We start from the raw sequence: 25,674 nt of genomic DNA, 5'->3' as shown, positions 1-25,674 counted from the left end.
GTCTTTTGTGGGCATGGCTACTTCTTAAGGAGAATTGTTATATTACTGAGAATTGTTATATTACTGAAAGGTTTGGGGCAGCAGCCACACCGTGTTTACTAATTCTTTGCTCCCCTTAGCAAAGAGCAGAGAGGTGAGAGAAAAAAATATTGCTTTCTGGGGTAACAAGTACCAGAGTTCCCAGGCCACTAATCTGAAAAGGGATTCCAGCCTCTGGAAAAGAAGGTGCTGCTACTGCTGCTAGCCACTCGTTTCCTTTAGTTGCTTGCGATGCTGAGTACGAAAAGCTTATAGAGTTTCACTCCATCTCAGGAAGATGCTTCTTCCTCCAGGGTTGTGTAAATGAGGCCTCTTAACTTCCTGGGTAAGGAAAACTTCCTTTTATGGGAAGGAGTGGAATGGCTTTAAGGCAGCGTCACGTGGATTGGCTGGCACGGAGGTTACGCGTGGCATTCTCCTTGTTCTAGTATCTCCTCAGCTATGCCCCTCAGGCCGCACGGGGCGAAGAGCCAGCCAATAGATCCCATGCTTTTGGCCCCAGCTAGCACTTTTATTCAGAGACGGAGAATCAGCTGGGAAGGAACAGTGATGAGGTAGCAGGAATGGATCTTGGGTATCGATGTCACCGTCTTTCTTCTTGAATGCGAAGGGGGGGGGGGCGGCAGGGTAATAGTGACCGTTGCAACATGACCATCTGCTTTCAAGAGAAGGGTAAAAAACACACACCCCTAGGCTACTTTAAGAGAGAGAAAGGGGAAGGAAGGCTAGCATTTTATCATCACTGTTTTTGTGAAGGTTCAATACTTACATTTATAATACATTGACTTGTGTTTGTACACAGAAAACACTACCTGCATTATTATTATTATTATTATATTTTTTTTGCTCATCTCACTCTGATTCTCTGCCTTGAACTTGTTGCAACTTCAGTCTAAATTCATAGAAGTAGAGTTAGCCTTATTTGGTTTCAGAATGGGCATGCTTGAGCAGGACATAAGGTGCCTTCTGATGGATAGTTGTGTCCCTACATACATGATAAATACGGTGGGTGCATTTGGGGAATCAGAAGCCACGCAGGCCACCACCTCCTAGCTGGTGTTGTGTTTCTGGATGGTTATGAATTGACTGCAGGCTGTCCTGTTTACAAGGTTCAGGAAGAAAAAAGCCTGTTTATTCTCTCCCACTTTCCACACTTGCTGTTTTATCTCTTTGCAGCTGGCCTTTATAAATGGGAAGATTCTGTGCAGTTGTATTGTACTTCATGTTTCACTTGTTCATTTTAGACTTTTCGGGTTTTTGATTCTTCTGAGTAATGCTGATACTTACAAGCTGGTGTCACTCGCACTTGCAGGAGGGGCCTGCCGAGGTCACCCAAAGCACGCATAGCCAACGTGACCGATTCCTGTGCCACTTTGGGGTAGTGGGGCGGGGGGGGGGGGAGAGAGAGCTTAATGGTCCCACTGCTCTACCAGAAGGAAGGATGGGCAAACTGCTTCTGAGTACTTCATATTTTGGAAGTCCTGGAAGGCTCATCATTAGGCGTGGCAGCATGTTGCTCTTCTTACGGTTAGTCCTGATTCTCACACGCTTGCATCAGGTTGGTCGACCGTTACTCGATTGTGAGTAACACTACCTTGCCTTAGAGGTTTGCCTTAATGTACAACTTTTGACCTAAAGAGTATACTAGGTTTTTTTTTCCAATTGGTGAAGTCTCTTGTAGCTGATCATATCAGGAACTGGAGAACTTTGGGCTCACCAGATGTTTTGGACGAAAACTCCTGCAATCCTGAATGAGCGGCTACGCTGAACAGGATATCTGAGAGTGTAAAACATTTAGTGGGGCAAGAAATACAGTAAAATATATTTTAAACCCCCCCCCGCAACCCCCATGAATTATAATCCCCTTAGACCTGTCTTGTCTTCTCTTTCTCCCCCAGTTTTGAACTGATGCGCATGTGCTGGCAGTACAACCCCAAGATGAGGCCCTCCTTCCTGGAAATCATTGGGAGCATTAAAGATGAGCTCGATCCAGCCTTCAAAGAGGTCTCCTTCTTCTACAGTGACGAGAACAAGCCTCCGGACACCGAAGAGCTGGATCTGGAGACAGAGAACATGGAGAGCATTCCTTTAGACCCTTCCTCGACCCTCCAATCTTCTGACAAACACTCAGGACATAAAGCTGAGAACGGCCCCGGCATGGTGGCTCTGCGGGCCAGTTTTGAGGAGAGGCAGCCGTACGCGCATATGAACGGGGGACGCAAGAATGAACGCGCCTTGCCTTTGCCCCAGTCTTCAGCCTGCTGACCCTTTAGAAGCAAGTTTTTGCAAACACACATGGGCGTGCACCGGGGGGGCTGGAGGGAAGAGAGCAAGCAAGCAAGCAAGCAAGACAAATAACAATATATTCAAAGCCTACTGTACCTCAGTGGATCTTCAGAGCTGTCATGGCTACACACCGGAGAATCCTCTCTTCAATTAGAAGTTGGAAAACAGTTTTTTCCTTTTTTTTTTCAATATGCAAGCAGAAGATTGTTTCAAGCAACAGACCTCTGTACATGGGGAGCACAGTCAGCCTTCTGAAACCTACCGTTAACACTTAATAGCAACAGAAAACTTGAGAATCTGATGTGCATCTCCCCCTTCCTCTTCTTTCTCTCTGCTTCATAATGGGAAACATATCTGTGTGAAGTTCAACTGAACGGCACTTTTTTTAAAATCACATCAATGAGATTGCAAGCCAGCCGGCTCTCTTGTTCCCCCTTGCAAGCACCTGCCTAACACTGTAGCTTGTTATAAAAACGAAACAGGATTTAAAGGAAAACAGACTGGATTTTTAATATTATTCCTTAACCATTTAGGATCACATAGATTGGAAGGGCCATTATTTGTCCAAGGTTGTAACCATTTTCAACGCTGCCAAAAATTGCCAAAAAAAAATGAACTTTCTTTTAAGAATTTTTTTTTTTGTAGGCATGAAAGGAGCAAAATAATCACATGCTCCACATAAGTGAAATAGACCAATACACTCCAATCATACACTGGCATTTTAAAAAGATAAAATTGTCAGATTTCTTTTGACTGGACAAAAACATTTTTTAAAAAAAAAAATGCAGTTGAGAACACAAGGGATAGAGGTTAAATAAATGACCCACCCTTTTATTCTGGACAAAACTGGCACTGGCGAGCCAAATCAAAGGGGGGAAAAGATGTATCATGCAGAAATTCAACAGCACTCCAAAAAGGAAATAAACACAGATAAAACCAGAAGGGATTTCCATGAGTGGTCCCTGCTCTCCTTGGCAGGCTTGCAGGTTTAAAAGAAAGAAAGAAAGAAAGAAAATCTTAAACACAAAAATTGGAGAAGAATAGCCAATTAAATGGATTTGAGCATCCAACACTTTGTTGACCTTTTTTCTCTCTGTTATTAAGACTTCAAAGGGTCTTGCAGTTCTATGTTAGACCATGGATCATTTGCATACACATTGTCTTTTTGTGTCACTTTTATAACTTTTTTACAGTTCAGATACTCATCTATATGTCTGTACAGAAAAAAAAGCTGCTATTTTTTTGTTCTTTATCTTTGTGGATTTAATCTATAAGAAATCTTCAGGTCTACCCCCTTTTTTTCCCCTTGCCACCCTTTCCCCCCCTGCCCGCTGCCCCCATTCCTGACAAATTTCTTATGCTTTGTACTATATAATGTGTAAGTTCTACTCCATGCCTACCACCGTTTCCCCAAAATCGCAATACCTGAAACATGATATATTGCCATCAACTGTTGAATGCCTTTTATAAAAACATGTCTGCTTTTCTTTTTCCTCCCTTTCTCTCTCCCCTGCCCACATCACGTTCGCCTCCTTGTTGAAAACAACAATATCTAAGCTGTTTGGGTTAAAACGCTCTTTGTGGGGTTGGAAGGGGGAAGGATTATATTGCTGGTAGTGCAGTGTCATGCCCAGGTATGTATCATCCTCTTTTATCAACCGTACCCTCCTGTTTTCTCACCCTTCGCCCGTACAGCACCCATGGCTGTTACAGTGCAAGATGTAATGGAAACTCAGGTCAGGGGGGGGAAAAATAACTATTTAGTATATTCTTATTCAGTGTTCATGTTCATCTTGGTGTCCAAGCACCTCACCCTGCTTTCCTTTCGCCTTCTCTTGGTTGTGTCTTGCAAACAACCACACACATAAAATTTCATACATATGTATTTTAACCTGTTGGGTGCAATGGCTGTTGAGCTGCAAATACCAGACTTTGGGGTCGTTTGTTTTCCCAGTAATAATAATAATCGTAACTGAACATTGTAACCCTTCCGTCCTATGAACGACGCGTGTCTTTAGTTCTCAGCCAATGGTAATTCTAGACAGTCATGAGCCCTTCACTTATTTTTTTTTCCCCCAAGTAGGCTCTGATGGTTAGTTTCCAAATTAGAAAAGTGGATTAAAAAATAAGTTTTGTTTTTTTTTAAAAAAGGTGGATGGTTAAAAGTGGAGGCAAGCTGCCGAAACTGTTGAGTGCTTGGGGCCACTATGTGCATGAGCCAGCTGTTTGATTCGTTCCGCTCTGTGTAGAGGTTCATGCCGGCAGTTCAGACCAGACTTCTAAAACAAAACCAATGGGAATTTGTTAGTTGAGTTGCATGTATTTTGTCCTGAAAGAGGGATTCTCCCCACCCCACCCGTTTCCAAAGTTAAGGTGCCTTAACACTTGTTAATTCACCTGTAGTTACTGCATGGAAGTTCTGTATTAGCACTGATCAACCAAAGTCTAGCAGCAAATAGAAGGGTTGTTCTGGGATGGAAACGATGAATTTAATTTTTTTCTTTTTTTCCCCCCCTGGGGGAGGGGTTGTTTGAATAAGAACAAAGAATTAAAATATAACTGCTAGATGTGACTGGAGATAAAATATGTTTGTAGTGCTTTTTTTTTTCCTCGCTTGTGTAGCTTCAGTCCCACCATCTTTTTATCACCTCTTATAGTCAGTTGTTTTTTTCTCTCTCTCTTTTTAAAAAATGAAAAAGGAAAAAAAATGGTATTCTGTGTAGGACTTTTTTTTTAAATTTATTTTTGTGCTATTAGTTTAAATCACTGTAGAAATGCCCCATAATAAATTTTAAATACTGAGATAAGGGTTGTTTTTTTTTTTTGAGTTATGACAGGGGGACAGTTTTTTTTGTTTTTTTTCAAACATTTATCTACCTCACTCTTAATTTTTTTTGTGTGTATATATAAAAATATACATCTCACATTTCTCAGCAACCGACAATATACTGTTGAATACCGGTAACCTCATTCATTGTACAAACCACATCCTCCGGGTTTTGGAGAAGAGAGGCCACTGCTTGAATCAAAAAAAGGTGACTTGAAAAAGTTGCTAGCTGCTCCTTTAAGACACATGTATGATTTCATCCGGATGTGTTTTTGAGGGTTGAAAGCAATCCTTTGAATTAAAATCGAAAGTTGTTAATGCCAAGTAAACATGTGAAAAACTCAAGGGACTATGCCTATGATTTACCTCTAGAAGAACGGTGCTTGATGGCTTGATGAGAGACCCAGGTCATTTGGATTGAAGTGGCTACTCCTTGGAGTGTGTGTGTGTGTGTTTAAAAAAATCAGTCCATGGTAATAGGTTTGCCATGCACTGGTCATATACTAAATTTGGGTGCTCACTGTCAAATATGGAGGAGAGGCCAAAGCAGACATCTGTATTTCAGATGCCCCAAGCAAAATGGAGATGTTGGCACAGTGGAAGTGGAAGTTTTGTTCTTTGGCCAGATCGAACAATGAAATGTGATCACCCTCAAACCACTCAATTTTACACTTCAGAGTTAATGGTGGAGTTGCTCCTTCTCAGTTCTGTGCTCAGAACTGAATGTGCTGCTGATAAGTCTGGAAATTATTTCACTTGCCTCCAAAGCAGCCTTCGCAGACATGACGCCTGACTTAACTTGGTTGTCAGAACTGGCACTAGGGGTACAAGTGAAATGGATAAACTTCCTGGGTCTCTGGTAGCTGCTCTTCCAGGTACTGCTTCCGGTGTCTGAATCATGTGATACCTGACTGGTTCAAAACAAAAAGCAGATTACCATGGTTAGAGACACATCAGGTGTTCCGTTGAATACAGAAGGATGCTTTAGCATCTATCTAGGTGGGCTTTCCCCTTGCTTAGTGCCCTTGAGTTCAACTGTTTTTCTTGGCAGACGTTTTGGTTATTTTGGTGGTGGCCTTTCTTCTCTTGCACATACTAATCTCCACGACAGTGGGGATCCTCAGATCTTTTCAGCTGGCTAAGAGGGTTTTGTTTAAAACTGTCCAAGTTATTTTTTTTTTAAATTGTAGGTGGTTAAGAAACACTAGGAGAAAACACTAACATAGTAGTGCTGATTTAAACATATATTTCCGAAGCATGCAAGTGTTAAGGCGGTCATGTAAATTAAACAGGTTCATACAACAAGTCAGCCCATCTGAATCAAAACCACCTTGCCACCGCTACCATTGTATTCTGCACAACATAATTTTAAATATCCGATTGGGTTTATACAGCCTTTAAAAAAAACTACAGGTCTATATGTGTGTGTGTGTGTGTTCATTCCAGATTACTTTACCTACCTGGCTTTTCCCATACTTTCTTTGGTTGATGGTTTGATTGTATTGTTTATGGATGTAAAAGAAAGAAGTTATGTTGGCTTGATTCTAGGTGTAAACCTGTTGTTTTTTCCCTACAGGGCTGTCATCTTGCATGGGGTGGAAACTTATTTTGGGTCTGAATTCCAGTTGTAGAAATCTCTATTCATGCTTTTAAAAGTCAACTCAAATGAAATTGGCTCTTTCAGCTACAAGATGTGTAACTTCAAAAGAAAGAAAGAAAGAAAGAAAGAAAGAAAGAAATATATTGGCTTCAGAAGGGAAACAGAAAGCTGAAATAAGTGTTTACTTGTGAACATGAGGAGCCCAACGGAATCAGAACAGAGTTCTTTTTTATCTCCCTTCCTGTTTCTAAGTAGCAACCACCTTGAAGCTTCCAGGCAATGAAAGCAGTAGGCCTCCCTGCAGGAAATTATATACTCATTATGCCTGAATCTACACATTTAAGCATTATAGCTGAAAGCATTGATAGGCCCATTCTCTGTGAATTTGTCAGCTCCCTTTTAAATCATTTCGGCTAGGGCCTATCTTCACATCTTGTGTTAGCACATTCTGTATTTTCTTGTTGGCACCCTAAATCTACTACCGATTGAGTGATTTCTAGAATTAGGAGGGAAGGAATGCATTCTACTTCAAGTTCTCTATATCGTGCATATTTTAGAAATCTCTGTATGTTCCTCACACTGTAACTCTCACTTTGTTTCCTTTTTAAAAAAACATTTAAAAGTCTCTGGGCATTTTTACTTTCTCCCCCCATATTGGAGGTGCTGTAACTTATTGATCATTTGGTTTTTCCCTTTTCTCCACCTTTTCAGTCTCTTGTGTCAGACTTGCTGAGTTGGGATGTCCAGAACTATACACAGTATTTGCACCACAGATTTTTAAACAGCAGTACAGTACAATATTTGCGGTTTCTTTGCAGTTGATTGCCTCATTGTGTTTTGTGTGTCTAATCACTACAGTCCCCAAGGTGTGATTCTGAACAATTCATATCCCATCAGCGTCTTGCCCCACGGTATCCATAAATTCAGACAATATCATTTGCTATCTACCTACCTTTTTATTTCTTAAGTGGGGTGGTCTTTGTGATCAGGTAGGGTGCTCACCATCCTGATTGCCATTCACAAATCTGGCTACCTCGCTGCTTACCCCATCTGCAGATCATCTTTGAATAAACTCCATGTTAATACTGCCGGTCCCAACTGAGATCCTGGGCTATGGGTGGGGAAGGACCTCATAGCTTATATTCTTGCAGGGGAGGGGGTTTCGTTCTTGTCCGCCACTTCCTGTGGTTTAGCATATTACTATTCCATAAGAAGATCTAGTTTTCATGTAAAGACAAGGCTTGTATTTATTTAGAAGACTTTGAAGGATTTCATCAAAAGCTTGTTGGATGTCCAATTGTATACTGTAATGTCCACAGGATTATCTTTAAAACATTCATGAAGTACGAACATCCTTTTTCAGAACGCACTCAGCGGTTTCTCTTTAATAATCCTATCTTTAATGCATCACACTCATTTTACTAGGACAGATGTTAGACTAACGGGCTTACAATTTCTCCAAAACTGCCTGACTCCCTCTTTTAAAAACTGCTTAGTAGACCGGCTATTTTCTGAACTTTCAGTAAGGATTCCAATTTCTAATCGGCAAGTACAAAAAAACAGCAGAGGGTTCAAAACATTTTCTACCCCATTGTTTGTTTGATTTACTGTCAAGGGGCTGTTCTAGTTTTCCATTTAATTGGATAAAAATTTTGGAGGCAATTTTTTGTATTTTTGTCAGGCTACAAAATTCCCATTTTTAGTTTCTTTACTTGCATTCTGTCCAAACATGGTAATAACAAGAAATTTTAACTTACCATTTACTGTTGCCATTTCTTTTACAGGAGTTAACATTTTATTTAGATTTTAGGCATCTTCCTTCCCCCAAAAAAAGTCATTCAGGGCCACATCAGGCTCATCTGACCTGGTTCAGGGACTTTGCAAACACAACATTTTCCAAGTTATCTTGTTTCAAATACAGCAGTTACACAGAAGGTGGTTTGGTTTCAGAAGAAGTAGCCTGTTAACAGCACAGACATGTTGTCCGCTAACTTTTGAGTTATTTTACTTGTACTGACAAGAGCTAGACAGAGAAGCAGAGTATGAAGCAAAGCTGGTTTCCGGCTGAATTTCTTCCTCTGCTCAATATTTTTGCTCCTTGAGAACAGTTCCATGGCAAAGTGAAGACCTTGTCAAACAAAATATGTTAGCACCGATGCTCCTGTTGATTAAAAAAAAAAGTCCCAGTTATCCCAGGACTAGTTACAAGATGGGAACTGCTCTTTAGATCTCGGAGAACTGCTGAGGGTTCTGTACAATCCATGGCTATATGACTGACATTCTTATTGTGGGTATAATGTTACGGTTATATTAAAAGAAAAAACCCTTTCCATTCCAGTAGTCAGAAACTTCCTTTTTTTACTCTCCATCACTAGTGAGCATGACAGTTGACAGCATGTAGCTCCTTGTCATGTGTGTGTATCACAGTGATAAATTCTAGATACAGAGATTCCACTCTCTAATAAACATACAGTTGACATAAAGTAAAATAACGCATATTCACATAGGTTGGCCATTGGTGAAGGTGCTGAAGATACAGAACACATGGGGTATATTCAATATGCTGTTAAGTAATACTTCAGTTCAGGCGGCTAACCGGTGCTAGCTTGAAGCCCATATATTTCTTTTTAATAGGTTTTCAGAACTACACGGTCTACCCAAGCTAAAAAAAATTTTAAAATTTGGAGGGAAGAAATACTATTTGACTGATGGTCAGTGTAGTTTACTTTTATGGCTCCATTCATGACTAGAATTCATAGTTAATTATTTTGAACTTGCAGAATTGAAATCTAGTCCTTGCTTTGGAACAAAGTTGTGCAGATATATGACTTCTTGGACATAACTGCCCGGGGGATCTTGGGGGTTGTAGTCCAGAAAGCCACAATGCTGCACACTTCTGCTTTGGAGTTAGGCACGTCAAATAAAAAAAATTATACATTTACGCTGAGCTTCAGATGTACATGGAAGTGCAGCATACGATGGACTCCCTATTCATCTTAATGGTTCCATTGCTGTAAACACGCCAGCAATGGTGTGAAGAATATGCATTCGGTGTCTATGGGATCATTTGGAAGGGATTCCTGCACTGAGCCAGCTGACCATAATTAAGTGTTGCATAAATTTCAAGTGGCTTTCATTAGGTGTGGTACATGTCGAATGGTTGTATGTGTGTAGCTGTCATCTTTTCATTTTTATATACTTTTCTGTTGACTGGTAATCCATTAACATTTTCAATAGGGCTCTTAAGTCCAGTAGATTACGGGTAGTCAGTTGACAAAGATCTGGTTTACAAAAACTAATTACGTATTTCATTGCATTTTGTAAGTACGTAGAATAATTTTTATAAAAAAATGTTCGTAGTTTATAAACGCCTACAGATAATTTAAGGGCACTTTTCTGTGTGTGTGTGTGTGTGTGTGTGTACGTGTGTGTATCAAAGGCTCCCCCCCCTTTTTTTCTTTTTAGAAAAACAGGTTTTAGTAGTTAGCTTTCCAGTATGCCAAAAAAGAAACACCCTCTATCAACTTTTAAATTACAGTTTAATGATTTGCCCCAAGTATCTGTACACCCAGAAAATGTTCTGTATCTTCAGTCGCCTGGTCTTCCAGATGGATGGGGATCATCTTCAACTGGTCATTCTGCTTTTACTGCGTGGGCGTGGATTGGGACAAACCTCATTGGTTAAGGAAACAGAGCCAGGTATTGCTGCTAAACGGTCTCTGGCAGCAATCCTAAGAGCATTTTTTTTGTGGATGAAAGTCAATGGCACTGACTCTGGTGATGCTTCCTTCACCAAGGAAATGCGCTTAGGATTGGAGAGACGTTTGCTGATATTTCAGTAATTGGTTTACTATTGCTGCCTCAGTTCATTGAAGGATACAACTGCATAGTAAGTAGGAGGTGTGGCGAAAAGCCATCTTTTTCAGTACATCTCGCTAAATGAAAGAACTGTTTACAGATTCGCTTCTATAGAAAGAAAAGGTGGTTTAGAATGCAATGTACTTTATACAACTCTCGATTTACAGTTTTATGTGTTACTTAGCAACATTAAAAGTTTGTGTTTCAATGATTATTAACGATCCCTATTTATTGTAATTATTTAAACAAGGATACTGAAGATCTTTCTTTATCCAAATTAAAAAAGGTTCCTTCCTCATTTTACCTGAAGGATACGCTGGGTGGCTTCACTGCCTTTTTGAGAATCATTATTTTTGTTTTCTGTTTTCTAAGCCAGTGAGGTTTTGAGAAGAAAGGACTGGCCAGAGATCTACCTCTGGGACAAAAGAAAAGAAGATTTTAACAACAAACAAAAACCAAACAACCTTCCCCTCCCCCAACCGAATGCATTTGCAAACAACATTTTCCAAGTTATCTTGTTTAAAATACAGATTTTTTTTTAAAAAAAAAGAAGTTTAAAAAATAAAACAGTAATCACATGGCCAATTTATTACATAAAGACTTGCTGTGTATAAATTATTCCTAAAGAAATTCCTGTGTTTATATTAAAATGAATCAGTAGATTATGAAAAAGAAATTAAAAATGTTTTTGTATATTCTGTTGTAAGAATTTATTCCTGTTGCGATATATTCTGGATTCTTTACATTATGAAAAAAAGAACCTTTTGTCTATTTTGAATGGCTGAAGCGGCTGCTTTAGTTTCTCTTACTCTGCTTTTTTCTAGTAGTTGCAGTACTACATGATTAAGTTAAATAAAAAGGATTCTGTATGCATTTGTGCTCGTTATGTGTCCTTTTCTTCCCTGTACAAAGAACATTCCTAAGGTACGCTGGGATGAGAAATCTAAAGAGTTCCTTTTCTATTTGCCTAAGACAAATTTTCCTGCCCACCTTTGGACCAATTTTTATCGTAAGAAAAAAGATCTATGATAACAAAGCTCTTAGCACTTAAGGTTTTTCTCATCAGAAATGCAGAAACGCGTTTAAAAAGCCATTTTTAGATATTTAGGCTCCTGTTTCCAAACTTCTGTAGCCTTTAACATTTACAGCAGATGCATTTGAGTCGTCGTGTCCTCCACTGGCGGGGTTATTTCTGTTTCTAGCACAGGGTGAACGCAAGGGTTGAGTGTACATGTAAAGCTCCTTTGTTCCATTCTGTGCCTTCATGCGCACAAAACAGCTTAGAACATCGAAGCCCGAATGTAGGTGTCCGCACAGCTGTGTAGTATACAAATGATGCTTGATCCGTGTTTCTTTTTCAGGATCACTATGGGCGGCAGTCATGTTTCCATTAAAAAGGTTTGGACAAAAATGAACATCCGCAGCAACATTTTTTTAACATTTATTTTTACATATTCTCCCCATTGCATTGATCCAGCATCTCTCTGATAATTCTCTGCAGTGCTTTTCCAATAAATTCTGCTGTTACTTGCGTGGAGAGAGGAGGCACGTGAATGAACGCTGCTCTTCTCTTACCGTAGTAGAGAGAGATGTAATAGGTATAATCACAGAGGTATCTGCAATGTGGGGGAAAGGAAACATTTAGAACTTTATGATATATACTGGCTGCTAGCTCCAATACCAATTAGTATTGGTACTAATAACATCCTTGAGTAAATTTCACTAAAAAAGGTAATGTGGCAACTGCTTAAACACATTCCCGGTTCATCAAATTATTTACATTTCTGTGATAGCTTCACATCTGAATGTTATACAGTCGTGCCCCGCTTAACGATTACCCCATATAACGACGAATCCACTTCACAACAATGTTTTTGCGATCGCAAAACAATGTTTTGATGGGTTTTTTTCACTGCGACTCAGTTCCCTGCTTCGGGAACTGATTCTTCGCATTACGACGATCAAAACAGCTGATTGTCGGGTTTTCAAAATGGCCGCCAGCTGCTCAAAATGGCTCCCCGTTGTTTTTAGGAGGCATTTTTTGCAAGACAGGCACCCGAAAATGGCCGCCGTATGGAGGATCTTCGCTGGACAATTAGGTATTTCACCCACTGGAACGCATTAACCGGTTTTTAATGCATTTCAATGGTTTTTTTTATTTTGTTTGACGACGTTTTCGCTCCACAGCAATTTCGCTGGAACGAATTAACGTCGTCAAGCAAGGCACCACTGTATAGGAGTTGACGCAAGTTTAGTTGCTATTGGAGCTACAGTTCAGTGATCCAATTCTCATGCTGTTTGTTTTAATGGAAAGGTGCAGAGCTATGCATGCGTTCCTTCATGAATGCAGGTCTGCTTCCACCACTCACAGCGATGGAGCAGTCTGCAGAGGCAGAGTCTCAATAACCACTAGTCTCTTCATGGATGAATGGACCAAAGTTTGAGATAAAGCCACACACAGCAGACCAAGCATGCAGATAAGCACTTGGAGCCTAAGAGGGGCTACACATGCATTGAACATCTGGATGAGGTCAGTGAGGTTATTCTTAATGTATCTGTTAGCAGTGGTACATGAAGCACTTTGGAAGTGCAGCCCTCTTTCTTGAGATAAATGCTATAGGCCTGAGTGCAAAGAGTGACTTAGTTTATATTTAATCTTAATTTATGGGAGTTTTAAACTGAAAAGCCTCCAATTTGCATGTTGTTTTATCCCTTCTGTTCCAGCACTGCTACAAAAAAAGTTTAGAAGCTTTCAGTTTCATTTTATTCACAGAAAACTGTAGTTAATCTTAACAATGTTGGGAGAGAAGTAGCAAAGTTATTGAGCTATGAAATTGACAATGTCTGATTTCCAATAAACTGAGTTAAGATTAACTGGTGGTTAAACTAAACACACGATTAATCTAAATTTCTGGACTTGTTGCGGTTAAACTAAACACATGATTAATCTAAATTTCTGGACTTGTTGCATCTAGAAGCCAGAAGGCCTGATGAGAATGTGCAAGACCAAGACGTATCTGGATTAATGCTCATAATACTGAAAAACAATTTAATGTAGTTCTGAGCTGGCCCATCGAGTCTCATTTCTTTATATCCTAGCCAAGACTATGGACTAACAAAAACCTTTGTTCACATGCCTACAAAAGGCAGGCAAATAACCTATCTCAGCACAGTGTACTTTGCTTTTGTAGATCTTTTGCTATGTCAAGCACATGTATAATTGGCATCTCATCTGAATGTTTCTACTGCAATTCATTTTCCATGTAACCTCTGACAGAATTTGTATACTGATGTAAACATTTACTTTAAATATCACAGTACAGCAATACTTTAATGTCTTTGGAGGCAACCACTGTTCTGCTGATCTGAAAGTTGCAGAACAGAAGTTGAGTTTATGTAGTTCAGACTACATAGATCATGTTGCATTATGAACAGAAAATGCTGTCATTTTGGTTTTATGTGCTTTCCTTGAAGAAAATTTTGATGACTGAATATCAACTCCCACAACTGGCCTGGCTTCTCAATACAACAAGTATTTACCTTCCTGCATCTCGTGAAAAAACAACATCAATCCCTTCCAGCTGAAGATTTTTCCAGACTGTCTTCATATTAATTAGAGATTCAATTTTTTCTGGGCCCTCCGAGATACAGCAGCCATCCTCTGGGCAAAACCCACGAACATCCTTGTCTTTATAGCCTTTGTTTTTCCCCCACTGCTCCAGAATTATGGTTCCTTTTGAGGTGGGGGCCAGCCCAATGTGAATCATAAGCTGTAGGTTGATACACAAGACAGGAATCAGAAAATACATAAGCTGCATCTCAAGAAGTGGGCTGCAGTCCACAACATTCTATGCCAAAGAAAACCTGTTGATCTTCAAGGTGCCATAAGATTCCATTTTGTGTGTGTTGCAACTGATTACAGAATACCACAACCCCTATGGAAATTTCAGGAAATGAGTGTTAGCCTCAATAAATATATGGTGAGGAACTTGACGTTCTCTACTCGAAATTTCTAGGAGTTACGTCTTTATCACAAGTTCAAAATGGGCAATCTGTCTAGATGTAGAAGAAAAATAGGGAGTTAACATGGTCTGCTATTCAGAATTCTCATATGTCATTGTTGGCTGTAACTACTGTGCAACTTCAGACTCTATAGGAAGGAGAGAGAGATTTAAAAAAACACTGGTGTGTCTTGTCACTTACTTTGGGGTTAAGGTTTTCCCATGCTTTACCGACAAGCTCTTTTACTTTATGGTAAGCCACTGGCAGTTCCACAATGTGTATGTCTACATCATCACCAAGGCCAAGTTTCAGCAGCTCCTGTGATGATGGAAAGAAAATTAAAATATGAACTTTTAAAAAAAAATGCAGTGAATCTGTCATGCCTGTAAATGCTACGAGCAACTTTGTAACCCAACTTCTAGACCCTGGTCTGAGATGGGGGACCTGCTCAGATGATGTTGCATGCCAAAGACTTTTAGCACTACCATCAGGGAAGAGAGAGTCTAACAAGACTCATGTTCTCTATCCCAATTGTAATCCTTAGAGGTAATTTGCATAAGAAGATTGTCATTGTGACAATTAAGGATTAGTTATCTTTGACTAAACTAAGAGTAGGTCTGCACTACAGTGTTACAGCAGTTTAATGCCGTTTTCACTGTAGTGGCTTCATCCTAAACGAAACCTGGCATTTGTAGTTTGGTGAACAACGTAGAATTCTCTCCTAGAAGAGTCTTCCTGGATCTGTACTTCTCACCAAAAACTTATTCTGTACTCAGATATAATAAATTCCTTATATTTCCTGTTGTCTCAGCTGTTTGGAAGATGCAATAAATGTCTTATGAGGTGCTCCCTAAGATGTGGTCTTCATTTGGAAAGACCAGAGGCTGATTCTGCACCGTCGTTCTCAAATTTTCACAGATATTGTTAGACAGCAATGATGGTGGCATCTAGGGAGCTACAGACTTCCCTGGTACGGGTGTGTGAATGGGACAGACTTGTTCTTGAAGGTTTGCTTCCTGAGTAAACTGTTACAATTTCCTTGTCAGCGGAAACATTGATTAGCTGTGCTCAATAAACTGTTTGACACAAACAAGCAAACAATTCTTGCAGGCAAAGTAAACACCCTAGGAACAACAGAGGCAGCTGTGTTTTTCTTGTGACACAAGTGGTCTTGGAAAGGCTATTGCATCATCTAGTAGAAGAATGCAGTGTTGTGTGTCCATTTTTTGAGAAGTACAATCCATGCCAGCTTACAATTAGCATTTTATTTTCTCACTCACATTTTAATTCCTCTGCTTAATCAGGCACTCCTCTGTGAGTTGTAAGGATATGGTCAGATGACCGAGGATAACCTCTTCCCCCCCCCCCCTTTCCTTCACATGCAGAAGGCCAAGAACCATGGGCAGCAAAGCAACCCGTGTTCACTGTCAGTGCTGAGATAAAACTATGGAGTCAATTCCTCTCATTTTAAAATAAAGTGTAGAGAATATCTGGCCATAAGCAAAGAATGTATACTGAATTAAAAAAAATCAAGACATGTTCTTCTTCTCCTTTTCCTCTCCTTTGCAAACTACATCACATTTTAATTCTGAGGTCTGAATTTACTGGATAATCCTTAATGCTTGGGAAGGTTTCTGCTAAGCAGAAATTCATGCAAAACATGGGGCTTCTCAGATGATGAAGCTGAACTATTACCACTTATAGTGGTGTCATGTAGCTGACAAACCCATTTGCTTTGGACTACAACTCCCCTCTAAAATAGAAGAAAAGAGCAAAATAGTGGGTCACATTTTAATTCTGAGGTCTGAACTTACTGAATCATTATTCTAACCAAAGCATCACCTGTGGCCTGCATAATCCTACAACAAGGACCAACATCTTTGCTTATAGATGTACAGTTTTATTTGTGCAATTGGCAAAACAAAAGGGAATGGGGCTTTCCATGTATTTGTTTACAGACTGTCTATGTTTGTTACATAATTTCTGAGCACAGCAGCAGCCGGACAAGATTCCAACGAAAAGCTGTGACTCATTAGTTGCCTTTGGGGTGCTTTAATGTGCATATAAACCCAACACTCCATTTTCATATAGGATAATATGATGATACCTAAAATTGGAACCAGCAAAAAACTGGAAAATAATGATGATGCTTTTGTTATGGACATTTATGTGGTTCGGAGTGCATATGAAACTTTGGAATAAAGTCTTACATCTTCTGATTGCTTGAAACCCTAAAATACTAATAAGCAACAGCTCAGAAGCTTTGGCTTATCCAGTGCCTCACTCTTCCACTGGCTGTGTGACACATTCCTCCGCTAAACACCAAATTGTTACCTGCATTTTCCCTCACCTATTAGGCTATTTTGTGAGATCCAACTTTGAGAAGGACTGATGTAAATATTTACTTCAATAGGCTGTATATTGATCATTTCAGTTATTAGGAATTTGAATTACATTGTGCATCTATTTAGCTTTCTGATAATTACACATATAACTCCATGATGTATCTGGATTATTCTACGGATATTCTAGATCTCTGGACTGCTTGCTTAATACAAGGTTCAATTAAAATGACTGTACTTAATACTACCACTGTGCAACACAAGACTTGTTGCACTTGTTAATGTCCCATGGTAACCCTATAAGGCAGTTATCTCCAAAATGTCCCGTCCTCAACAGCCCTGGCTTAGCTCTTGTAAACCCAAGCCTGTGGCCTCCCCTTTGAGGTGTCAATCCATCTCCTATAGGGTCTTCCTCTTTTCTTGCTGCCTTCAACCTTTCCCATCATTATTGTCTCTTCCAGAAAATTCTACCTTCTCATGATGTGTCCAAAGGAGGACAACCTCAGCTTCACCATTTCTGCTTCAGAGATAGTTGAAGCTTGATTTGCTATAGGACCCACTTGTTCATATTTCTAACAGTCCAGGGTATTTGCAAGGCTGTCTTCCAGAAGCACATTTCAAACAAATCATCCCCGTCCGCTTTCAGCTTTCTTTACTATTCATCTTTCATATAAGTATATAGTGACCAGGAATACAATAGTGTGGATTATCTTGGCCTTGGTGTCCAGTGACACATCCTTACACTTGATGATCTCTTCTGATTCCTGCATTGGCTGCTCTTCTCAGTCTTCTGATTTCTTGGCTGCAGTCTCCCTTTGGATTGATTACAGAATCAAGGTATCAAAATACTTCAAAATACAAGGTATCGAAAGACACTACTTCAGTTTCTTCATTGTCAGTGCTCAAATTGTGCAATTATTCCGTAGTCATGATTTTTGTCATCTCAATGTTCAGCTGCAGTCCTGCTTTAATGCTCCTTTCACTTTCATCAGAAGTTGCTTCAAGTCCTTGCTGCTTTCTGCCAGTAAGATAGTGTCATCTGTGTATCTTAAATTATCTGTGTATTTTAAATTATTGCTTTTCTTCCACCAATTTGAACTATTCCTTCATCTCAATCTAGTCTGGCTTTCCATGTGATATGTTTGGCGTACAGTCTGAACAACAGATAAGGGAATAAAATGCATCCTTGTCTGACAGCTTTGCCTATAGGAAACCATTCAGTCTCTCCATATTCTGTCCTAAACATAGCTTCCTGTCTGCAATACAGGTTACACATCAGGACAATTAAGTGTTGAGACACACCAATTTCTTTCATAGTTTCTCATAATCCAGAGAGTCAGAGGCTTTGCTGTAGTCTATAAAGCATCGACTGATCATCTTCTTAAATTCTTCGGTGCGCTCCAGTAGCCACTGGCTATTTGCAATGTGATCTAACGTGGCTATTTTTTAGAATTCAGTTTAAACACTAGGCATTTCTTGTTCCATACAAGGTGAAAACCTTTGATGCAACACCTTGAGCATCACTTGCTTGCATGGGAAGTTACAGCAATGGTCCTATAGTTACGGCACTTCGTGGCATCTCCTTTCTTGGGGATTGGAATGTATATTGAATGTTGCCAGCTTGTGGACCATTGTTTTGTTTTCCATATTTGATGGCATAGTCTTGTTAAGATTTTGACAGATTCAGTCTCTGTGGCTTGAAATAGTTCTACTGTTATCCCATCTACCCCTGCTGATTTATTACTTCCCAGTGATTTCAGGGCAGGTTGCACTCCACCTTCTAAAATTGCAGGTTCTTCATCATAAGATTCCTCTTCAAAAGCATCTGTTTTATTTTTAACTTTTGTATATAGGTCCTCAGTATACTGTTTCTACTTTCTCTATCCTGGTCAGATAGTGTGCTTCTCTATCAGTCATTCAGAATTCCTAATCTAGGCTTTAATTTCCCTTTGATTTCTTGGATCTTCACTACCTGCTGCATATATATTAGATTTAGTAAAAGGGCAATACCCAGTGGTTTTGTTGAGCAGTAAGTTGCACAACCGCTTATGTAATGATCCAGCTGCATTTTATTTTGTCTCATTTATAGGTTGCCTTTCTCCCATTAAGGGGACTGTACTACCAAGAATTTTCATTTTTCTAGCATCACATTCTATTTAAGCCGTGTCTTCCCACCTAAGCAGTCTTTCAGACTTCAGCTAAAGAGGCTTTCTTACTTTTGCTGCTTCCCAGCTGGAATTCACAAGATACTGCCGGAAAGAACCAAAGCCTGGAATTTAAAAAAAGAGAGGATGATTGCAGTAGTCTTGTGTCTTGATCCATATTATCTTCAGGCGATTTGCTTTACGGCTTAATTTTAATATTGGAATAGGGGAAGACATTTTCCCCCTGTACCTTAAAAAATACATTTAAATAAGATTTGCAATATTAGTTTTTAAAATATTTATTTGTTTAATGCAAAAAGTATTATGTGATTTTTAAAAAATGGGCAGTAGACAACACCACAAATGACAGCTGGTTAGTAACACTGGAAACAAGTCAAGGTGTCTTATCTCATTACACAATAATCCATGTGTTTTCCGCAGAGTTCAACTGCAAACCTGCAAACTGAAATGCACTCTTAACAGAATGTTAGCTGTTGATATTGCTAATTATGTCAATTCATTGAAAATACATTTAATCCACAAGATTATGCCCTTAATTGATAAGGCAGCAGATACTTATTTTAATGCTATTTTCAATTCAAGTACATACAAACATGTTAATTGTCCGTCTTAATAACCATTCCTCTTTTTCTATATAGATATAACTAAAAGGAAGACCTAAGAATGCTTTTTTTTTTTACTGTGCAGTCCATGCAGGTATGACTAACATATGTTGCTTCAAATACAACTTTTATTTGCATATGAGCATAATGTAATTTAAAATGTATTTAACAAAGTGGCAGGTATGACTAAAATGCTAACGATTCCTCTTCCATTTTCACATTAAACCCATACTCTAATAGCCATGTAGTACAACCTATAATTCTGCATTTGAATCAGGCATAACAGACTGCAAAATATTACCCTGTGTGAGTAGGTGTGAAATAACCTAATACAACTTTAGAAATATGTTGTAATAGTGTGATGTACCTTTCCCCAACCTGGTACTCTCCCAATGTTTTGAATGATACCTCCAATCATCCCAAATTATTGGCCATGCTGTTATAAGCAAATGGGTGTTATTGTTCATAACCTCTGATGGGCACCTAGGTTGGAAGGGCATAATCAGTAATTAATAAGAGACACAGTAAAAGCAAATAAAAGGAGGAGGGGTGGGAAAGAGATTGAATGGCCCAATTGAATGGCCAATATCTTGTGAATAAATGCTAATCATAGATCCAGATTCTATAAATGTTTTCATTAGCCCTGATTCAAACTCATAAAGTTGTTGGGACTTTCCTGTTCCTTAAATACTGGTTATGTTGCTACTTGTTTCAGTTAATTTATTAGCAGAGCTTCAAGTGGGGGGGGGAGTCAATTCCCAGAATGCCCTGCTAGTATGGTAACTGATTTAACACATTTTAACTGAAATTAACAAGAAGAGCCCAACAATATTATGAAGCTGGATCATTAATGAATAAAAGCACTCATAGATCTTTATTGTGTGATCTGGAAACTTACAGTTAAAAAAAAATCACATTTTAGCCTATGTGCTTTTTTTAAAAAAAGATAAAGTAGCATTAGTATTCTAGCCATTATGTAGTGCATTTCAATAACACAATGAATTCATTATATTTTAATGTTTATAATCCTATTATATTTAAACTTCAATTGTCTTAAAGCTGCTTTATAAGGTGCCTTGGGTCCCATTTCTGGGAGAAGGGCGGCATATTAAATCCATCCTCACATCCGAGAAGGCTTGGTGGTTTCTCTCCTTCTCCTCCCGTTTCCCATCTGTGATGGCCAGTGCTATGTTAGGAGATTTACGAACTGGTTCTGCTAGCCCTGTGCTATTTTAACAAACCTAAAATAATCTTAAATTATGTCTTGACTTAAAAGAGCAAGATTCAAGTTCCCTTTGATCTCACTTCAAACTCAGTTGTGTGTCCTCAGTTGGCCTATACTTGAAAACTATCCAGCAATTCACGTGTCATGCCTATACGTAATGACTGCCTTTAGAGTGGCTGGTAGTGTAACAGGGAGCAACAGTGTGCTATGGCATACCAGGAGAGGTTTAACCTTTTAAAGCTCAGCCTCTGACCAGTTACGTCTGCAAATGTGATGCAGCATTAACTATAACAGGCAACAAAACCTTCAAAATACACTCTAGGGGCTTGTATGCTCCTTCAATATCACATTTCTCACCTATATACCTATCTTCTTGGTCTAATGTCATTCCATATCCCTGTGTATGTATAAACATCTCTTTATATAGGTTACTTGGCTGAAGCGGGCTGCTGTCCACAAAACCTTACGTCAAATAAAAGATGTTAGTCTTTAGGGTGTCATAAGACTCTCGGTGCGTTCAGCTGGAACAGACCACGTGGAATGAATTGCTACCCCTCTGGAAAAAAAAATTCCCATTGCATATGTTGTTCCTTCTATCTTTCCTCTCCCTTGTTTTGAAACAGAGAAGCTGAAGTTTGGCATGTGACTGCTTTCATTTTGGACCTTGTATGGCACTGAAAAGTAGTCCATAACCCTTAACTTGTTTTACCTATGGCTACACGATTTGGCCAGGAAAGGATGTCAGCAGATTATTTTCGGAAGTGCCAGGAATAGTGATCCGCAAACTTTCTGGATAAAGGACAGCAGGCTGCTGCTTCTTTTTTACCCCACTGACATACCACACGATTGGCTTAGCAAGTTGCAGTAGCGAGTTATTTTCCATTTGGAAATGCTGGTATGTACAGTTGCTAGCTGTTCAGTTTCCCAACCCTCTTGCCATCTCTCCAGGGAGGGGTTTATAACAAAGACCAGGCCAGCACATGTACATTCCATGTCTGGCTAAAAGAAGTTCCCCCCCCACCTCTTTTTCTCTCTCTCTTTTAGAGTAAGTCTTACCCGTAACAACCACTGTGTTGGAACTGATGTCCATTTAACTTGGATCCTGTAGGTAATCCTTCAGAACCTGACACCAATAATCAGTCCTCTCTTCCGTGGTAAACACACTAGATCACAGCTGTTCCTCTTATATTCTTTTACCATCTGTTTCAGGATGTCCATCTTCCTATTGGCCAGTGGAAAAACACTTCACCAAACAGGGCGACAGTTCTGGTTTCACATGATGCAAGATAAGTTTAAGTAGGCATGTCCCTAGAATATTGATGGCTGCACGCCTCCTTCCACTGTTTCTTCTCTCTGCGACACAAAATGGCTGAACAACACAATCTTAGCTATTGATTTCAAGATGATAAATAATCCATTCAAGTTATTTTTGGGTATCTCTGTTTCATAGCAGTTCTGGATTTACAAAAGAATTCTACCTGTATTTTTATTTTATATTTAGAATTTTGGATGTACTGCCTGGCTACATAGAAAACATTATTTGGAGTCCATCAGTACATCAATATTTGGCACTGCTTGCCAGGAAGTATCTTAGTAGACACTGTCTTGCAATCTTATTCACAAATAAGAAATCTAGATCCTATAACAATACATAAAATATGTTTTTAATGAACTCTCATTAAAAAAAAACACCTCTTGCTTTCTCAGACTTTTCTACTTGTGAATGGAGGATGGGACTGGAAGTGGCCTGTTTTTCCTTAACTAAAGTGGGACCCTATTCTTAGGCATATTGGATCTGACAGAGAATGAAAAAAAGTGTGCCCAATTTAATTAAGCAGTAGGCAATATTTATGACAGGTATTCCAGGCTGCTACAGCATGAAACAGAGTTTTGGAACCAACTAGGAATGTTCAGTGACTTTGAAAAAAGACTACTGCAGTTATCTCGAGCATAAGAAGAATCCTATAGGCTTTTATGTCAGATTTGCAGAACTTGCTGCAGCCAAAGCACAACTTGGTTACATGTCTAGCTGCTTACATAAATCTCAATTTCTTTACTCAAGTTGCGTCTTAGGACTTGATTCGGGCCATTGTTGGTAGCCATATATAGGAAACATTGTTCACTCCTGGAGCCTCTCTGAACCTCTATTCCCGATTTTAAAAAGCCAGGAAATAGCCTGACATTGCTGCATAATATCATGCCTGTATTGCCAGCAAGAAAAAAAGGATGCCAACCTTTCCATAGCAAAGGGCAGTCTGAATGATGGCAACACTCATGGCAGCAGTCTAGATGGTCTACATGGAATAAATACCCTCTTGTGCTCACCACTATTCATAAAGTGACGCCACGCAAGGGAAAATCACAGAAACTGACTACTGTACTTTTTTTAAAACAGTGTAACCATCTTCTCATCCAAACACAAAACAATTGTCAGGGCTGTTTTTCAACAAGTGTGAATGGTAACAACAATAACAACAGATAGAGAAGGTGTCAGAAAATGACAAGATCTTGCAGGATTTCTGGATCCAAACCGATAAGACACCTTGAACATACCACACCAGACATAGTAGTACAGTAGTAGAATCAAGAAATGTATGGATCATTGACATTACAATTCCAGAGTTGAAAATAAAGAATGGGAAAAACTAACCTGAGACCTGGCAACTGAGAGTGGTCCTCACAGAGTGGTCCTCACCCAATCAGATAGGCAGGATATAAAATAAATAAATAAATAAATAAATAAATAAATAAATAAATAAATAAACATCTTGCTTGTTGAGGAAACCCACTTCCGTGGTCCCTACAGTCATCGGGGCTTTTGGGAGCCATGTCAAGAAATTTCACACAGTACAATAAGCAGCTGCAGATCTCAGAAATCACACCATCAAAGCTACAAGAAATCGCAATATTAGGAACGGCATACTGATATTTAACAGATACTTAGGTTTTTGGTTAAAACTTGTGTCTGTTATAGAATACCAGTTAATGTTTTTATATATAATTTTGATTGACTGTACCTGCTGTTTTGTAATAATAATAATAATAATTTGTGAATTTCGTTGTATGGTATACTGTGTATATACTTACAATGACAATAAATAATAATAATAATAATAATAATAATAATAATAATAATAATAATAATAATAATAATAATAATAATAATAATAATAATAATAATAATAATAATAATAATAATAATAATGAGGAAGAGGAGAAGAAGTCTCTCTGGAAAAGAAAGCCACCCTGGGACAAGTGGGAGCCTTAGGAAAAGAGGGAGCCCTGAAATGAGAGTTTGCATCACAGAAGAAATGGGTGTGGGTGTGTGTTTGTGTATCTGGGGGGTGGGGAGCGTCGCTGAGGGAAAGTTTTTTTTCTCTCTCTGTCTTTCTCCCTTCGGCTCCCAGTTCCTCCCGGGCGACCGGCCCACCGTGAGGGGAGAAGGCCCGCGGGGGAGGCGGCAGGCGAGGCGGGCGGGCGGAGGAGCCCCGGAACCCGCCTCGTCATGGCGGCCGCGACGGGGCCTCGGCTCGCCCGAAGCGCCTCCGCCTCCGCGGGTAAGCAAGCCGGCCGCCGGGAAGGCCTCACGGGGGAAACCGGCTCTCCCCGGGGGGGGGGGCTTCCCTCAGAGGACTGAGGGGCTTCCTTCCTCAGGCGGCGCTGGCGGGGGTCCCGTGGCCGGGCGGTTTGGCTGGGCCATACCCTGCGCACGCGTGTCTTGTGTATGTGTTTGTGTGTGTGTGGGGGGGTGATTTCCGTTACTTTTTGCGTGTTGTTGTGTATAGGTGGGGTTTGGTTCGCCTCAGCTTGGCCAAAGCGCGCGGGTGCGCGCGTGCGTTCCCTCCTCACGCCTCAGGGGCGCCGCTCGCGTGTTTGGTGCGCAAGGTGGTCGTCGGAACGCCCCACACTTCGCTTCTCCCTCCTCAGGCCCATCCGTGAACGGCCCTCGATGTTTGGCAGTTCCTTCCTTCCCTCCTTCCTTCCAACTATTGAAATTACATGAGTCCTATTTTCTTTCCCCCCCACACACCCCCTTTATATGGCCATAACTAGGTGTGTGTGTGTGTGTGTGTGTGTGTGTGTGTGTGTGTGTGTGTGTGTGTGTGTGTGTGTGTGTGTGTGTGTGTGTGTGTGTGAGAGAGAGAGAGAGAGAGAGAGAGAGAGAGAGAGAGAGAGAGAGAGAACTTGCAGAAGGAAGAGAAGCCAGAGAGGGTGCTATTTTGAGCATCACTAGGTAAAAATTCTGCCTGTGGACAAAAATGTACGCTGACCACAACCAGCACATCCTCTCGTCTCCATACACTCTTCTTGTAAGTAGTACACTGGTGAAAATTGGGCTGAGTTAAGGTGAATCTTCCATACCAGTGTTTTTTTTCCCCAATTCATCCCCCTCTTCAGATGTTTTGGACTTCAGCTCCCCGGAAAGCCCAGCAAACTTGGCCAAGGGTCGAAAATTCTAGGAGTTGAAATCCCAAAGTTATGGAAGCCGACACTTGAAAACCACCCTGTGAGAAAAGGGTGTGTGAACGCACAGGTAGAGGCGCAAAGGCTGCCACCGTTTTCTCACTGACTTCATTGGTTGCTCACAGGCTGCCTCTCCTCCATCGAGGGTGGCACATGGAAAGCAGGGCTCCTAAAAAATGTAATTATTGTGTGGCAGATGTGGCTTGTACGACTGGCTTCTGTTGAAAAACCTTTCCACGTGCTGGAGCCCCCGTTGTTCTTTTT

General features: G+C 40.0%; 3 protein-coding genes across 12 annotated transcripts in view; 2 read left to right on the top strand and 1 right to left on the bottom strand.

Moving 5' to 3' along the window:
• Nucleotides 1-11,483, top strand: part of IGF1R (insulin like growth factor 1 receptor) — a 174,709-nt gene extending 163,226 nt beyond the window's left edge. For both annotated transcript variants that reach the window (XM_020781765.3, XM_020781764.3), the window contains exon 21: nt 1,938-11,483. In XM_020781765.3, coding sequence (XP_020637424.1) covers nt 1,938-2,304 — 367 coding nt within the window. In that variant the 3' untranslated portion in view covers nt 2,305-11,483. The remainder of the gene's footprint in view (nt 1-1,937) is intronic.
• Nucleotides 11,156-24,958, bottom strand: PGPEP1L (pyroglutamyl-peptidase I like). Of its 3 annotated transcripts, XM_078381119.1 has the most exons (8): nt 24,709-24,958; nt 23,597-23,636; nt 22,003-22,168; nt 20,089-20,204; nt 19,171-19,223; nt 14,814-14,930; nt 14,151-14,380; nt 11,156-12,226 (listed from the first exon to the last, which is right to left on the bottom strand). In XM_078381119.1, exons 4-8 carry the CDS (start codon nt 20,186-20,188, stop codon nt 12,058-12,060), a joined length of 669 nt encoding a protein of 222 aa, XP_078237245.1. In that variant the 5' UTR covers nt 20,189-20,204; nt 22,003-22,168; nt 23,597-23,636; nt 24,709-24,958; the 3' UTR covers nt 11,156-12,057. The 3 variants fall into 3 exon arrangements, with proteins under 3 accessions (XP_078237245.1, XP_078237246.1, XP_020637427.3); XM_078381120.1 differs by lacking the exons at nt 20,089-20,204; nt 24,709-24,958 and having other exon boundaries at nt 23,597-24,281; XM_020781768.3 differs by lacking the exons at nt 20,089-20,204; nt 23,597-23,636; nt 24,709-24,958 and having other exon boundaries at nt 22,003-23,574.
• FAM169B (Protein) overlaps nt 24,341-25,674 on the top strand; it is a 32,609-nt gene continuing 31,275 nt past the window's right edge. For 6 of the 7 annotated variants that reach the window (XR_013539004.1, XR_012081651.2, XM_072982212.2 and 3 more), the window contains exon 1: nt 24,341-24,503. Coding sequence is in view for 4 of the 7 variants with exons in the window: in XM_072982212.2 (XP_072838313.2) it covers nt 24,452-24,503 (52 nt within the window). In the remaining 3 variants the exon portion in view is untranslated. Of the gene's footprint in view, nt 24,504-25,344; nt 25,481-25,674 lie in introns of all 7 variants that reach the window. The other variant, XM_072982215.2, reaches the window with a different exon arrangement.

The sequence above is a fragment of the Pogona vitticeps genome, chromosome 12 (genome assembly GCF_051106095.1).
Source record: "Pogona vitticeps strain Pit_001003342236 chromosome 12, PviZW2.1, whole genome shotgun sequence".
Taxonomy (NCBI): Eukaryota; Metazoa; Chordata; class Lepidosauria; order Squamata; family Agamidae; genus Pogona; species Pogona vitticeps.
Note: the sequence above shows the minus strand (reverse complement) of the source record. Positions and strands in the feature narration are given on the sequence as shown.